Raw genomic sequence first — 18,027 nt, forward strand, 5'->3', positions numbered from 1 at the left:
AACCGCTATTTAACCTCCTTCATGGTGGAGCTGGCCCTCCTGTGAGCTCAGGCTCAGAAACGAAAAATGACAGCTCAATGAAGGGGCATATGCTTCTGTACAGTGTAGCTGGATGGTGGGCCCACAGTCTCATGTTCTCACATTCAAGGTAGTCTCATTATTTAGGCAGTCGTTTCAGACTTAATCTAGATTTGATCAATTCATTCATAACTTGCATGATGTCTCCTATAGTTTGTTCTTTATCTTGACCCGATATGGCGTATATGCTGAAATAATGTAATTATTTTTAGGGTGAAGTGTACTTAAATGATTTTGCAAGAATAACTAAGAGTGATAAGATGGCAAAAAATGGAGTTTTCCACATAATTGACCAGGTTTTGATCCCAGAAGTTCCTATAAACGGTTCAGAGAATGTGAGTATGTCGTTATTTATACAAAGTTCAGTGTGAATTGCAAACAGTTGAATTTGAAGTTGAAGAACTACCGAAAATAGAGAACTCTCACAAAAGGAACATGTAAGAGTATAGTCAAGTCAGATTAGATGTCCATAAATGAAAAATGTCCTGTGCGGCAGCGCTACCAGTCTTTTCCAGGACGAAAGCCATTTTTGGATATTACAGAAGATGCTGAGCCACAGTGAATGGTAAAAGTGAAGAACCCAATTAAATATATATTGTGATGCCTTACCCTGGTGTTATCTGCAGGTGATAGGTCCTGACTACTGGTTCTGGTAATGTTAAGACATCCCTTGTGCACAAAAGTTTCTAGAGTTGCCAAGATCTTGTCAGCCACATATGGCTCCTCGCTTCAGGACAGAGGAGACTGTGGAAATATTTTAAACCAAATACCCAATTTTATAGGAGCTAATGCAGTGAGAGGGTGGACGAAAGTGATCTCTGGAATATTTCCTCTTGTCAGAAGGGTTCCTTGATACGACACTTGATCTTAGCCAAAAGGCAGAGAAGCGATAGAAGGGTTCCTTGATGATTAGGTGTCCCAATACTGTTAATCTGTCAGAGAACGTGACAGCAATGTTCACTTAGGGTATGTTCACACAGCGTGAAATCTGCACGCCATTATTTTTGAAATGCAGTTCATACATGTCACATCTTGATGCGACTGTCTTTGAATGGGGCATATCTGTGTGCGGACCTGCCGCAGTTGCATGAGCCACGAATTTCTGCCATGAGGATGGGGAGGCAGTATTACTGATGCACAGCACTTTCTGTGGCAGCGTGACTGACATGTTTTTTGCTTATTTTAATGTTCTGGGTTCAATAGAGAAATGTAAAGGGGTTGTCTCACTTCAGCAAATGGCATTTATCTTGTAGACAAAGTTAAGGCACTTACTAATGTATTGTGATTGTCCATGTTGTCTACATTGCTGGCTTCATTTTTCCATCACATTATACACTGCTCATTTCCATGGTTACGACCACCCTGCAATCCAGCAGAGGGGGACGTGCTTGCACACTATAGAAAAAAGCGCCCTCCCTTCATCCCAGGCCGCATAGAGGCCGGCACTTTTTCCTATAGTGTGCAAACCCGACCACCGCTGCTGGATTGTAGAGTGGTCATAACCCTGTTTAGACAGCATGATCTACTGCCCAGAAACAATAATTGGTGTGCCTGCACGAACAACAGGATCACCCGACGAACAAGCATATCACTCATTCATCAGGTGATCGAGGCACATTTAGACTTGCAGATTGTCGGGAATAAGCATTTGCAGGAGCGTTCTTACTCAATAATCTTCCAGTCTATCGGGCAGTGTAAATCCACCTTTAGTGCTGACAGTGCAGGGACAATGTATTCATAAATTTCATGTAGGAGTAACAGAGGAAGAGCACAACACAGAGTTATACGAAAAGACGCCCCAAAATTGTTACTGCATGGGGAATACAAGTATATTCTAAAACAGACATATCAGGAGAGGTGACAGGTCCTCCTCTTTAAAGGTATTTTGTCATCAGATTTACCCCTCTAACCTAAACATATGTTCATGTCCAGACTAATAAGAAGAATCCTAAGCTGGCCTTATTAAACCTCACTGTGGCTCTATTTGCCCAAAAAACAGGTTTTTATAACCTGTCAATCACTTACTTAAGGTGCCCAAGGGGAGGTCCATTAATACAGGGTGCCCGGCCGGCACCTCTCGCTGTCAGGTGCCCAGCGCCGCCTTCCCCGTCTTCAGCACCGCCTTCTACAGCTCAGTACTGCCTCCGCAATCCTCCCCGTCCCTCTGCCAGATCCCGCGCCTGCGCATTAGGCTCAGCCTGATGCGCCCGTGTGGACTCCTGGCAGCGGCTTTGTTAAAAGAAGTGCGCATGCGCCAGCCTGATGTGCACGTCGCTCAACAAAGCTGCTGACAGGAGTCCGCACAGGCACATCAGGCTGCGCCTAGTGCGCAGGCGCGGGATCTGGCAGAGGGACGGGGAGGATTGCGGAGGCGGCGCTGAGCTGTAGAAGGCGGCGCTGAAGACAGGGAAGGCGGCGCTGGGCACCTGAAAGCGAGAGGTGCCGGCCGGGCACCCTGTATTAATGGACCTCCCCTTGGGCACCTTAAGTAAGTGATTGACAGGTTATAAAAACCTGTTTCTTTGGGCAAATAGAGCCACAGTGAGGTTTAATAAGGCCAGCTTAGGATTCTTATTATTACTCCGGACATGAGCATATGTTTAGGTTAGAGGGGTTAAATCTGATGACAGAATCCCTTTAAGAACAAAGTTTATTTCAAACTGTGCCAATTGTGATTGTGAGAGGCCAGTAAGAAAGAAGTGAATTTAAAGGGGTTGTGCAGGGGTCCGACTCCTGACACCCCTGAGGATCAGCTGTTTGTAGGGGTTGCGGCACTTATGTTAGTGCTATGTCCTCTTTAATATTTACCTGCATACCATCTCGTTTGTGACGGTAATGCAGTGTACACTGCACTACCTCTACAAATGGGACGATGCACAGGTAATTTTGAAGCAGAAGGGGCTCTCGCATGATCACTGCTACCCCTTTCAAACTGCTGATCATGAAGGTCCTGGAAGTCGAACCCCTGCCTATCTGATTTTGATGACCTAATCTGAAGTTCATCAATATAATGCCACTGCACAAGTCCTGTAACACTATGCCTATGCACGGGATTTGCTGCTCTATATCAGAAAAATAGACCTCCGACCACTATTAAGATTACTGGTAATTGCTCAGAAATTTGGACCTACTTAGGCCTCTTTCACACGACAGTATGTCCATTTCAGTGTTTTGCGGTCCGTTTTTCACGGATCCGTTGTTCCGTGTTTTGCTTCCGTTGTGGTTCCGTTTCCGTTCCGTTGTTCCGTTCCGTTTTTCCGTATGGCAAATACAGTATACAGTAATTTCATATTAAAAATTGGGCTGGGCATAACTTTTTCAATAGATGGTTCCGCAAAAAACGGAACGGATACGGAAGACATACGGATGCATTTCCGTATGCATTCAGTTTTTTTGCGGACCCATAGACTTTAATGGAGCCACGGAACGTGATTTGCGGCCAAATATAGGACATGTTCTATCTTTAAACGGAACGGAAAAACGGAAATACGGAAACGGAATGCACACGGAGTACATTCCGTTTTTTTTGCGGAACCATTGAAATGAATGGTTCCGTATACGGACCGTATACGGACCGCAAAAAACGGCCCGCAAAACGGAAAAAAAAAACGGTCGTGTGAAAGAGGCCTTAGACTGGAAAAAAAAGGGCATATTGTAGTTTACAGTGTTTGATCCTGTTTATGAATATTTCTTTATAGAATGTATTTATTGCATTACGTTTAATCATTCTATTATCTATCTGCAGTTAAATATAAGTGAAGCCGCTGAGTTATACGGCTACTCTAAATTCATCCAGCTTCTGCAGGTAACTTGTGTTTCATGCTGAGTAAGCGTTTTCTCTTGGTTTTTCTCGAATGTGCAGAAAAATAGGAGATTTATCAAAAATGGTGTGAAGGAAAACTGGCTTAGTTGCCCATAGCAACAAATCAGATTCCACTTTTTATTTTTCAGAGCTCCTTTGGAAAATAAAATCTGGAATCTGATTGGCTGCAATGGGCAATTAAGCCAGTTCCACTTTACACCAGTTATGATAAAGCTCCCATAGAGTTCTCAATTTAGAACCATTTTAGGGTGCGGGAAATCAATTGTAAATGAAACCATAAATGGAATGTTTTGAGCTTATTTTCTCTACCACAAAACATTTGCACACAGAGGGGGATTCTTTAGGAGTTACAGCTTTGGCATTAATGCATTACAATCAATCCATTGGTTAAGTGGGTATGACACAATGAGGCTGGAATGGCCATCTGATGTAAATGTCCCAGTACTTATTTTTGATGTTGCAAGGACTTGGGATTTGCGGCTCTAGATTTCTTTTATAGGTCTAATAGTAAGATAGTTATTAGTGGCCTCGTGTGTCTGTTTGCTTTATTGGGAATGAAAACTTTATTGGACCATCAATCTGGCCATACACTGCTGATAAAATCCAATTTACTCAACCCCTGCTGCAACTGACCTCTACTGACAAGAGAATGTAGGGGCACCCCCATACACTTTAGATGGTCATCTGGTCCCACCAAAATCTGCAGGTTTGGCCAATATGTTTCTGCATGACCAGTCTTAGAGAAAATATAAATCTAATGAAATAGACAGGAGAATTTAAAGAGGTTGCATTGTGCATTTTTTACTAACCTTTTGAGTCCTAAAAAAACTAGATTTTTGTACTCACCGTAAAATCTGTTTCTCTTCCGTTCATTGGGGGACACAGGCATTGACCATGGGTATAGCTGTTGCTGCTAGGAGGAGGACACTAAGCACACAAAGTGTAAGCTCCTCCCTCTTCAGCTATATCCCTTCCTGCAGGGACCAAGCTAATCAGTTTAATGCAAAAGCAGTAGGAGAAGCCAGACATAAGAAAATCACATTATGAGCAAACCCAGGACCGCACAGGCCGGAAAAGGCCCATAAACAAAAAAACTGGGTGGGAGCTGTGTCCCTCAATAAACGGAAGAGAAACAGATTTTATGGTGACTACAAAAACCTCGTTTTCTCATCCGTCTCATTGGGGGACACAAGCATTGACCATGGGATGTTCCAGAGCAGTCCCTGGGGGTGGGCTTAACTACAACCCCCCTCCCAATCAGAGAACCGCTGTTTGCAAAACTCTACGCCCCAAAGAAGCGTCAGAAGATGCAAAGGTGTGCACCCTTTAAAACTTAGAAAAAGTATGCAAAGACGACCAGGTTGCTGCCTTGCACACCTAAAGGGCCGAAGCCCCGTGATGCATCACCCAAGAGGCCCCCACTGCCCGAGCCGAATGAGGAGTCACCCGGAAGGGCGGGGCACGGTCCTTAATGCGGTACGCTTCCACAATAGCCAAACTAATCCATCTGGAAATGGAAGTCTTTGACGCTGCCAGTCCTTGTCTTGACCCCTCTGGAATCACGAATAGGAAATCCGGCCGCCTGAAAGATGCCGTCTGGGACAGATAGATACGCACTGCATGCACCAGATCCAGAGTATGGAGCGACTGTTCTCAAGGATGAGACAGGTCCGGACAAAATGAAGGAAGAATAATCTCCTTATTTAGATGGAATGTCGACACTACCTTCAGCAAGAAGGACTGCACAGGGCGAAGGACCACCTTATCCTGATGGAGGATCAGGAAGGGTGACCGACATGACAGAGCCGTGAGTTGCAACACTCTACGGATAGAAGTAATTGCAACCAATAAATCCACCTTATAAGACATGAAGCGCATCAACACCTGCTGCAAAGGCTTAAATTGAGAAGACTGGAGAGCATTGAGCACTAGATTAAGATCCCAAGGATCTAATGGAGGTTGAAATGGGGCGCAGCATGCGCCACCCCCTGTAGAAAAGTCTGAACCTCTGGAAGCGAAGCTAAATTTGGAGAGAGCCAACACTTGCCCTTTGAAAGAGCTGAGAGCCAGCCCGACTGCAGGAAAGCCAAAAGTCGCGGCAAACAAAAACGAACGGGAGACAGCCGTCTCTGCTCGCACCAACTAAAGTAGGACTTCCAAGTGCGGTTGTAGATTCTGGAAGACCACGGCTTCCTGGCACGAATCATAGTCTGGACCACTGCATCCAAAAGACCCTGAGCCTTCAGTACAGTGGCTTCAACAGCCATGCCGTGACCCTAAATTCGGGTGAAAGATCGGCCCCTGCAAAAGCAAGTCCTCCCGTATGTGAACTGCTGAGAGTGCCGGAACATGTTTCTCCGCCCAGCTGAGAATCAGCGCCGTCTCCTCCATGACTGTCGGGCTCTGGGTACCGCCGTGGAGATGGTCGTCCTAATGTCGCAGAGAGAGCCGAATCGCCCTCAACTCCAGAACATTGATTGGAAGGGAGCACTTCTTGCGTGACCATACCCCTTGAACAGAGAGATTTTCCAACACTCCCCCCAGCCCTTGAGGCTTGCGTCCATTGTTAACACCTTTCAACGGAAAGGAAGGAAGGAGCGACCCAACGTCAATATCGGAGAAACCATCCACCATCTGAGGGCCGACGCACTGGGGCAAGGAGACGCATTAGCCGATCCAATGAGGCTGGGGAGCGATCCTAGCTGGAGAGAATGGCTCGCTGAAACGCTCTGGTATGGAACTGAGCATAGGGAACTGCTTCAAAGGCAGAAACCATGTGCCCCAGAGCCCGCATGCAGCGACGAATGGGAACCACAGCTGGCTGCAACAATGTTTTTTCCAGAAGCTATTACACCTTGTGAGCCTACAAAAAACCTCTCTGTCTATAATTGACAGCACAACGTTCCACCTGGAATAACATACAATGTCATAACAAAAAAGCCAGTGGAAATAATATATCCAATTTCATATCACTTTATTATGTATAAAAATAGAGAGAAAGGGCAGGATGGATAAAGTATACAGAAAAGCGAAGGGCAGATATTCCACTAGACTGTCATGTATCCCCACAAGGCTAATAAGCACTAACCAGGTACCAGGTCAATGCTGTGTCTCAAAAGCACCCAATGTATGCCCTGGAGGTGATATAAAATATACACACCCCAATGGAAATTTGCATAATATAGCACAATTGTATCAAGGAATAGTTCATGGATGTTAGTGAGATCCACAGCCTACATCTATGGTAACCATAATCGGCATATATATATGGTGCATGATACCAGTATGTCAACAGCCTAATCTCACACAGCACATGATAAAATATCTATGACCTGATAAATAATATAGGCCTAATATAGATGCTGTATATGGCAGTGTCTAACATGATTTCTTAATAGACACTTCTATCCTAAGACGTACCTGAAGACATGACCAAGCCCAGATGGATATAATAGCCATAAGCGCAGGACCTCGACGCGCGTTTCACCTCAACGGCTTCGTCAGGAGACGTAGGCTGTGGATCTCACTAACATCCATGAAACACACATTGGGGTGTGTATATTTTATATCACCTCCAGGGCATACATTGGGTGCTTGTGAGACACAGCATTGACCTGGTACCTGGTTAGTGCTTATTAGCCTTGTGGGGATACATGACAGTCTAGTGGAATATATGCCCTTCGCTTTTCTGTATACATTTTCCATCCTGCCCTTTCTCTCTATTTTTTTATACATAATAAAGTGATATGAAATTGTATATATTATTTCCACTGGCTTTTTTGTTATGGCAATAACACCTTGGCCTGACAAGTGTCCAGTACCATGCCCAGATAAGTCAATCGCTGTGATGGATAAAGAAAAGACTTCTGTCTGTTCACAATCCATCCAAAGCGCTCCAGGGTGTCCAGGACTATGCTCAGGCTGTCTGCCGTCCCCTGGAACGACGGATCCTTCATCAGGATGTCGTCTAAGGTGTCGTCGCCACGATCCCCCTGACATGGAGCAGGGCCATGACTGCCACCAGAACTATCGTAAAGACCCTGGGAGTCGTGGCCAGGCCGAACGGGAGGGCTACAAATTGGTAGTGAAATGGACCCACTGCGAACCGGAGAAACCTCGATGACTGACGCATATGGGCATTTGAAGATAAGCATCCTTGATGTCTATCGAGGACAGGTACTTCCACGGTTCCATGAACGCAATAACCGACCTCAGTGACTCAATCCGGAATCTGCGGACGCAAAGGAAACGGTTGCCTCTTTTTTGGTAACCACAAAGAGATTGGAGTAAAACCCCTGAAAACAGTCTTGCGCAGGAACCAGAACAATCACACCTTGCTGCAGCAGCATGCAAATTGACAGAAAAAAAGTATTTGCGGCTGCGGGAGAGGCTGCTGGAGACGACCCCAAAAAAAATGAGACGGAGGGGAGGATTTGAAATCCAGCTTGTAGCCCTCTGCAATGACCTCCCTCACCCACGCATCTGAGAAGTGAGCCAGCCAAACATGCCGAAAGACATGAAGCCGGCCGCCCACCCGAATGGAGGGCACCAGGAGCCACCCGTCATGCAACGGAGCTCTTAAGGTTAAAGGACTTGGAGCCCTGTTGATGGGAATGTCAGGAAGGCCGCGGCTTGAAGGAAGGCTTGCGCTTCTGGCCTGCGGCAGACTTATGGGACGCTCCCTTGGGGCCGGAAAAACTCTGAAAGGGACGAAAAAAAAGGCTTCCGCTCTTACCACCTGTAGCGTCCGAAATGATCTCATCCAGGCGCTTACCAAAAAGTCTGGGACCGTCGGGGTCCGATTTGAAGCATTATCTGCCACCCAGCATGAAAACCATAGGGTACCAACAGGTACTGACGAGCGAGCCATAAACCTGGCCGCGTCCAAAGATGCTTCACAAATATATGCACTGGCATGCGAGAGCTGCAGGGCCACATCAGTAAATTCCTCCGAGGGGACTCTCGACTCAAGACCCTGATGTAAGTTATTTGCCCACTCCCCCATAGCCATGCTCACACATGTAGAGGCAAACACCGGCTGCAGCGCTGTGCCCACTACTTCAAAGGTAGATTTTGCAAACGCTTCCAGCTTCTTATCTTTGACATCAGAAAAAGAAGCCCCATCCGCCATTGGCAAGGTAGTATGTTTAGCCAAGCGGGAAACTGGCGCGTCCACTATAGGTGGAGCTGACCATTTCTTAGTCAAATCCTCCGGAAAAGGATGAAGGACGTTAAAGCGTTTTGGCAACATAAAACGTCTATCTGAAAAATTCCCCTCCTTGAAGAGAGAGGAATCAAACTTCTGGTGGTTGGGGAAACACTTATGCGAGCGACGGGACCTTCTAAAGGAAAAACCCAACATCCTCATCTAACCCTCTCTCCTCGGAACATGCCTCTTCAGCTGAGGACATGTCGGAGTGAGACTCTCTAACAGGAGGAGGACAGGCCGAGGACACGGGAGACACATAAACCCTTTTGGGGGAGGAAGTTCTGGCCCGTTTTGTGGGGCGGCCACGATGGGCATGAGCCCCATGATCCCCAGAGTCGGACCGTTCAGATTACTGCCTTGCCGACAAACGCCCCAATATATCCACAATAGCTTTATTGGTATTGGAGACATCCTGTACCACCCTAGACAGGGAACACGCCCATTCCGGTTCTTCCGTAGGTTGTGCAGCGGTTAGCAATGGGTCCGGAGCCGAGCCGCTTGATGGCGGTGCAGCACTCGCAAAGTAGAGGGAGTCTGACTTAGGGGATTGAAAGTTTGCGTGACATGATGCGCAGGCAAAATAATGCAACAACGGGACCGCCTGCTTCGGAACCTGGGTTCAGACATAATGACACCCCTGTCACCCCAATAAGGCAAATGGGAAGGTTAGGCCCTGCAAGAAGGGACAAACAACATTTACCCAGCCTGTGTTCCTCCAAATGCCAGTCAGACCCTCATTTCCCGCCAGGAACCTTAAAAATCCAGAAGTGGGCAGAGACCACTCTCCCACTGCTCTGCTGCTGACGTGAGGGCGGGGCGAACACAAGCCCCCCCAAATGCTGCCGACTCCAATGTCCGTCCATCATCTCAGGCCACACCCCTCACTCTCAGGCCTTGCTCTCAGGCCATGCCTCCTACGCTCGCTGGAAGCACGCCGGCATTCCCAGCCGTCTCAGATACTGGCCAGGGACAGTAAGCCATGGGGCGGACCCTGCATGAATAGGCCGCACAGAAGTCGGGGCCTCTATTGACAACGGCCCCGGCTGCCCCAGAACCAATGCGCCGACCCGGAAGCAGCGCTCAGGGGAGTAAACTCCGCCCCCTCCTCTCCCAGTGTGCTTCAGAGGACGCTGTCAGCCCGGGAAGCCGCATCAGACGCGCTGCGTGTACAAAGAAAGCAGCCACCCCCTTGCTGCAGCAGCGTCCCAGGTATGTTAACCCTTAAAGGAGATTGCTGCCAAGTCCACACGTGGGGAGGAGGGAATACTGGCCGGGGTCCTGGAGAGGGGCACTGAGAGGGGCACTAGAGGTGATACTGAGGGGATTACTGGAGGGAGGGTGGAGGGGAGCACTGCTCCTACTCACCTGTCTGACGTCTTCTGCCTTCCTTACTCCAGCCGGATCACCACCTTCGGTGTGCGTCCCCTTGGCAAGGGACGCTACACCGAAACAGAGGGGACTTTCGCTGGGGCGGCTGTGGTGATGTGCTTTCTGGCAGGAGACAGAGGTCCCGTCTCCTGGGTGGGAGTGCAGGCAGTTTTTACCCGGACTGCCTGAAGCTTCCGGCAAGAAGGAAAAAAATGACAAAATTAGTAACTAGTAGACCTGCAAAACAGGAAAGTCAGCCTCCTACAGACACTAAGCTAAAACTGATTAGCTTGGTCCCTGCAGGAAGTGATATAGCTGAAGAGGGAGGAGCTTACACTTTGTGTGCTTGGTGTCTGCCTCCTAGTGGCAACAGCTATACCCATGGTCAATGTCTGTGTCTCCCAATGAGACAGATAAGAAATGAGCTTTTCTTCTCAGGGACCCCCTTGCCACAGCAAGAGACCAGCAGGTTCAGTTCCCCTGCAGTGCCACCACACTGGAATCTAGCAGTACATGGTGTGTAATCCATGAATGTTCTAGGTCCTCCAGAGCTAAAGAGATGTTCAGGCTAATTATTCAAAGGAATCAGATTTATAATTTTACATTTCCTATTAGGATATTTTAAAATAAGTTTTCTAAACCAGATAACCCCTGTTAGTGTATCCATGTGGATGGAGTGTTGTCTTGGGATAGGTTCCACCTTGATACACCAAGGAGTCAAAAGTGCAAACAGTTCAAGGCAGGCACTGCTCTATGGTGAATTGTGGTCTATTGTGAAACACATGAGCAGCTTATATTGTCAATGCCTTGGACTCTTTTGCCCAGATAACTGCTTTACCAATTAGCTACTAAAGCCCTGATAATTTTTGTAGTTTATTCACTTTTTATTATTTTTATAGACTGCCAATCTGATGCCTGTGGTTCAGGACAAAATTCATCAACCGATCACGGTGTTGTGGCCTACGGACAAAGCGTTTGATTCTCTTCCCAAAGAACAAAAGAAATGGTTGTACCATGAAGACCACAAAGACAAGTTGGAGGCTTATCTAAAATTCCATATTATACGGGGTACAATGGTAGGTGCTTTGTAAAAAGTTTAAAGTTACTACTGTTCTATGTCAGTCTAACCAGCAGCATAGGCTTCCTGGTTTCTGACTTGCTATATATTTTAAAGGGGTATTTCAGCCTATCAATTACCTACACAGTGGATTCCTACAGCCTTGCACCTGGCCTGCCAACTTCACTTGGAGTTGTGTTGCAGTTCTGTGCACAGTGGGTAACCGGAACACCACTGTGTAAGGGAAAAGCTGAAGGGACCATGATATGAGATTCTGTAACATTATCCCATGGGAATACCCCTTTAAGAACATCTAGGTACAGGTCGGCGTATTGCATTATATCCTATAACATTTTCGTACATTTTAGGTATAAATGGTGTTATAAGAACACACATCTAATATACTTGTTACAAAAGAGATAATTAACAAGGGTCAGTTCTCACTGCTCTATGACTGAATGGAGCATGGCCATTCTACATGGATCACTAAAGATACTTCTATATGGTAATTCTATGGATTGCACAGTTTCACAGTTTTAACCCCTTCAGTACGCAGCCATTTTTCACCTTAAGGACCAGGCTATTTTTAGCAAATCTGACATGTGTCACTTTATGTGGTAATTAATTTAAAACGCTTTTACTTATCCAGGCCATTCTGAGACTGTTTTCTCGTCACATATTGTACTTGATAATTCAGTGGTAAAATTGAGTCAAAAAAATGTATTTTCATTTATAAAAAAAAAATTACCAAGAATTTGGAAAAATTTCCTAATTACATTTTCTCCACTTTTATAATAGATAGTAATACCTCCAAAAATAGTTATTACTTTACATTCCCCATATGTCTACTTTATGTTTGGATCATTTTGTGAATGCCATTTAATTTTTTGGGGACATTAGAAGGCTTAGAAATTTAGAAGTAAGTCTTGAATTTATTTGCATAAAATTTCCAAAACCCACTTTTTAAGGACCAGTTCAGGTCTGAAGTCACTTTGTGAGGCTTACATAATAGAAACCACCCAAAAATTACCCCATTTTAGAAACTACACCCCTCAAGGTATTCAAAACTGATTTTACAAACTTTGTTAACTCTTTAGGTGTTCCACAAGAATTAATAGAAAATGTAAATGAAATTTCCGAATTTCACTTTTTTGGCAGATTTTCCATTTTAATCCTTTTTTTCCCACTAACAAAGCAAGGGTTAACAGCAAAACAAAACTCTATATTTATTGCCCTGATTCTGTAGTTTTCAGAAACACCCCATATGTGGTCGTAAACTGCTGTACAGGCACGTGGTATTCCGCAGAAGGAAATGAAAGCCATATGGTTTTTGGAAAGCAGATTTCACTGGGATAATTTTAAGCTGCCATGTCACATTTGAAGCCCCCTGATGCACCCCTAGAATAGAAACTCCATAAAAGTGACCCCATTTTAGAAACTACACCCCTCAAGGTATACAAAACTGATTTTACAAACTGTGTTAACCCTTTAGGTGTTCCACAAGAATTAAATGAAAATAGAGATGAAGTTTATTAACCACTTCAGCCCCGCTAGCTGAAACCCCCTTCATGACCAGAGCACTTTTTACACTTCGGCACTACACTCATTTCACCGTTTATCGCTCGGTCATGCAACTTACCACCCAAATGAATTTTACCTCCTTTTCTTCTCACTAATAGAGCTTTCATTTGGTGGTATTTTATTGCTGCTGACATTTTTACTTTTTTTGTTATTAATCAAAATGTAACGATTTTTTTGCAAAAAAATGACATTTTTCACTTTCAGCTGTAAAATTTTGCAAAAAAAAACGACATCCATATATAAATTTTTCGCCAAATTTATTGTTCTACATGTCTTTGATAAAAAAAAAATGTTTGGGCAAAAAAAAAATGGTTTCGGTAAAAGTTATAGCGTTTACACACTATGGTACAAAAATGTGAATTTCCGCTTTTTGATACGGCTCTGATTTTCTGAGCACCTGTCATGATTCCTGAGGATCTACAATGCCCAAACAGTAGAAAAACCCCACAAATGACCCCATTTCGGAAAGTAGACACCCTAAGGTATTCGCTGATGGGCATAGTGAGTTCATAGAACTTTTTATTTTTTGTCACAAGTTAGCGGAAAATGATGATGATTTTTTCTTTATTTTTTTTTCTTACAAAGTCTCATATTCCACTAACTTGTGACAAAAAATAAAAAATTCTAGGAACTCGCCGTGCCCCTCACAGAATACCTTGGGGTGTCTTCTTTCCAAAATGGGGTCACTTGTGGCGTAGTTATACTGCCCTGGCAATTTAGGGGCCCAAATGTGTAAGAAGTACTTTGCAATCAAAATCTGTAAAAAATAGCCTGTGAAATCCGAAAGGTGCTCTTTGGAATATGTGCCCCTTTGCCCACCTTGGCTGCAAAAAAAGTGTCACACATCTGGTATCGCCGTACTCAGGAGAAGTTGGGGAATGTGTTTTGGGGTGTCATTTTACATATACCCATGCTGGGTGAGAGAAATATCTTGGCAAAAGATAACTTTTCCCATTTTTTTATACAAAGTTGGCATTTGACCAAGATATTTTTCTCACCCAGCATGGGTATATGTAAAATGACACCCCAAAACACATTGCCCAACTTCTCCTGAGTACGGCGATACCAGATGTGTGACACTTTTTTGCAGCCTAGATGCGCAAAGGGGCCCAAATTCCTTTTAGGAGGGCATTTTTAGACATTTGGATCCCAGACTTCTTCTCACACTTTCGGGCCCCTAAAAAGCCAGGGCAGTATAAATACCCCACATGTGACCCCACTTTGGAAAGAAGACACCCCAAGGTATTCAATGAGGGGCCTGGCGAGTTCATATTTTTTTTTTTTTTTTTTGCATAAGTTAGCGGAAATTGATTTTTTTAGTTTTTTTCTCACAAAGTCTCACTTTCCGCTAACTTAGGACAAAAATTTCAATCTTTCATGGACTTAATATGCCCCTCAGCGAATACCTTGGGGTGTCTTCTTTCCGAAATGGGGTCACATGTGGGGTATTTATACTGCCCTGGCTTTTTAGGGGCCCTAAAGCGTGAGAAGAAGTCTGGAATATAAATGTCTAAAAATGTTTACGCATTTGGATTCCGTGAGGTGTATGGCGAGTTCATGTGAGATTTTATTTTTTGACACAAGTTAGTGGAATATGAGACTTTGTAAGAAAAAACAAAAACAAACAAAAATATTTCCGCTAACTTGGGCCAAAAAAATGTCTGAATGGAGCCTTACAGGGGGAGTGATCAATGACAGGGGGGTAATCACCCATATAGACTCCCTGATCACCCCCCTGTCACTGATCACCCCCCCTGTAAGGCTCCATTCAGACGTCCGTATGATTTTTACGGATCCATGGATACATGGATCGGATCCGCAAAACACATGCGGACGTCTAAATGGAGCCTTACAGGGGGGGGTGATCAATGACAGAGGGGTGATCACCCATATAGACTCCCTGATCACCCCCCTGTAAGGCTCCATTCAGACGTCCGTATGATTTTTTACGGATCCATGGATACATGGATCGGATCCGCAAAACGCATGCGGACGTCTGAATGGAGCCTTACGGGGGGGGGGTGATCAATGACAGAGGGGTGATCACCCATATAGACTCCCTGATCACCCCCCTGTAAGGCTCCATTCAGACGTCCGTATGATTTTTTACGGATCCACGGATACATGGATCGGATCCGCAAAACACATGCGGACGTCTGAATGGAGCCTTACGGGGGGGGTGATCCACGACAGAGGGGTGATCACCCATATAGACTCCCTGATCACCCCCCTGTAAGGCTCCATTCAGACGTCCATATGATTTTTTACGGATCCACGGATACATGGATCGGATCCGCAAAACACATGCGGACGTCTGAATGGAGCCTTACAGGGGGGTGATCAATGACAGGGGGGTGATCAGGGAGTCTATATGGGGTGATCAACCCCCTGTCATTGATCACCCCCCTGTAAGGCTCCATTCAGACGTCCGCATGTGTTTTGCGGATCCGATCCATGTATCGGTGGATCCGTAAAAATCATGCGGACGTCTGAATGGAGCCTTACAGGGGGGTGATCAATGACAGAGGGGTGATCAATGCAGGGGGTGATCAGGGAATCTATATGGGTGATCACCCGCCTGTCATTGATCACCCCCCTGTAAGGCTCCATTCAGACGTCCGTATGTGTTTTGCGGATCCAATCCATGTATCAGTGGATCCGTAAAAATCATGCGGATGTCTGAATGGAGCCTTACAGGGGGGTGATCAATGACAGAGGGGTGATCAATGACAGGGAAGTGATCAGGAAGTCTATATGCGTGATCACCCACTTGTCATTGATCACCCCCCTGTAAGGCTCCATTCAGACGTCCGTATGCGTTTTGCGGATCCGATCCATGTATCCGTGTATCCGTAAAAATCATACGGACGTCTGAACGGAGCCTGACAGGGGGGTGATCAGGGAGTTTATATGGGGTGATCATGGGTGATCAGGGGTTTATAAGGGGTTAATAAGTGACGGGGGGGGGTGTAGTGTAGTGTGGTGTTTGGTGCGACTGTACTGAGCTACCTGAGTCCTCTGGTGGTCGATCCTAACAAAAGGGACCACCAGAGGACCAGGTCTAATATACCTGTTAGGGGTTTAAAAAATCAGATCTCCAGCCTGCCAGCGCTGGCAGGCTGGAGATCCACTCGCTTACCTTCCGTTCCTGTGAGCGCGCGCGTTCACAGGAAATCCCGGCCCTCGCGAGATGACGCATATATGCGTGACTCTGCGCAGGGCCGCCACCTCCGGACCGCACATCTGCGTTAGGCGGTCCGGAGGTGGTTAATATTTTATATGTAAAAATTTATATAGTGGCTATAGTGACCCTCCCTTTTAAACTATAGTGGAGGTGCTCTGCTTTTTGGTGACTCACCCCATCACAGAACAATCGTTATGAATATTTATAAAAGAAAAAAACAGGCACTCACCATCTGCATCATAAGTTCAAAAATGTAAATACATTTATTTATAACATTAAATATGTATATATCTCTTTAAAATGTGCACGTTCAAATAAAATATAAAAAACTCCCTAAAAAATTTATCTACCTAAAGAAAAATATATGTGTAACTCTATTTAGTACTATACTTCTTAAATGCAAGTTAGTATATCTATTAATTCATCCACAGATGTGATAAATGGTCAGCTATTAGACATTAGTATTAACTTCATATAATAAATATTTTACATTCAATGGACAGTGACTGACGGATCAATATATGTTAAAACAAAATTACATGATAGTAACATATTTCATAATAATGAGGAATAATGTTCCACATATTTTAGAAAGAAAAGGAATTGTCAGTCTTAGAAAACCTTAATAGATAATACTGAATATTCAGATTATTAAGAGGCAGCTGTGACAAAATAAAAATATCTGCTTCTGTTTTATCAAACAAAAGTGAACAAATATGTAATTTTTTTGTATATGCTGAGTACATAAGCAAGTTCTTTATAATTGGTGATAAAAAGTAAAAAAAAAACGTGATGTGAAATAGAGAAGTATGAAAAAAAAAGTTGTTTTTAGGTATTTTAAAGAATGCAAATTCCAAAGAAAAGTCTGATTCTGAGTCAGTCAGTTGCATAGTTTATAGGTCTCTACTTACAGGAGACTATTGTATATGTAGGCTGACGTCGGGGGTGTCCCACCCATTGTACAGCCACTTACCCGGCCTTGTGTTTCTGTAAGGTTACACGATCTGTACAGGCTCTCTTGCTGAGTTAGTCCATTTTGCTAAGTCCTTGCCGAGGCTGGTGTCCCACGTGGTTTGTAATGAGTCACGTGATGCGGGGATAGATCATGTGATGCTCTAACCTGTAGTGCCGAATCCTTGGTGTTTGAAAATTTTCAAAGGATATTTTTCTGATCCCTTTAGGTATAAGTGCAAATCAAGTCAAATCAATCCTGATGGGTAGTACAGTCTATGGCTTTGCCAAATTCCTGTCTTGACATTCTTGAGATATGATCCCCACCTCTCCAATGTGTCTACTTTTTTGAGAGCTGCGAATGTTATTCCACTAGGATTTTTATTATGGTATTGTTTAAAATGTGAAGATAATGAATGCTTTTCATAGCCATTTTTTATATTTATTTTATGCTCAGAAATTCTCTTTTTTAATCTTTTAGTCCTCCCAATATATTGCTTTTGTGCTCTTGTATAGGTAATATGTGGGTCATTACTAAGTGACGGAACTATTAATCTGTCTTTTAATACATGATGCCAATGTTTCTTTATAATGGCCTCTATTTTCCTATATTGTGCATTATAGGGTAATATCATCCTAATTGGTACTTCCTGATTTTGACCATTATTTGAGCTTATCTCATCAGATTCAAAAGAGAGTTCCCTTTTCATCTTTCTAACTTTAGAAAGTGATTTATCTAGTATTTGTGATGGATATTTTTTGGCAAAAAATTGTTC

The 18,027-nt window shown here is 44.4% G+C and overlaps 1 protein-coding gene across 1 annotated transcript in view; it reads left to right on the top strand.

The window, feature by feature from the left end:
- The window catches only part of STAB1 (stabilin 1), a 318,385-nt gene that overhangs the window by 228,243 nt on the left and 72,115 nt on the right, over positions 1–18,027 (top strand). The window contains exons 49-51 of the mRNA XM_044300459.1: positions 291–413; positions 3,824–3,883; positions 11,378–11,554. Coding sequence (XP_044156394.1) covers positions 291–413; positions 3,824–3,883; positions 11,378–11,554 — 360 coding nt within the window. The remainder of the gene's footprint in view (positions 1–290; positions 414–3,823; positions 3,884–11,377; positions 11,555–18,027) is intronic.

This window comes from Bufo gargarizans, chromosome 7, assembly GCF_014858855.1.
Source record: "Bufo gargarizans isolate SCDJY-AF-19 chromosome 7, ASM1485885v1, whole genome shotgun sequence".
In the NCBI taxonomy this organism is placed as follows: Eukaryota; Metazoa; Chordata; class Amphibia; order Anura; family Bufonidae; genus Bufo; species Bufo gargarizans.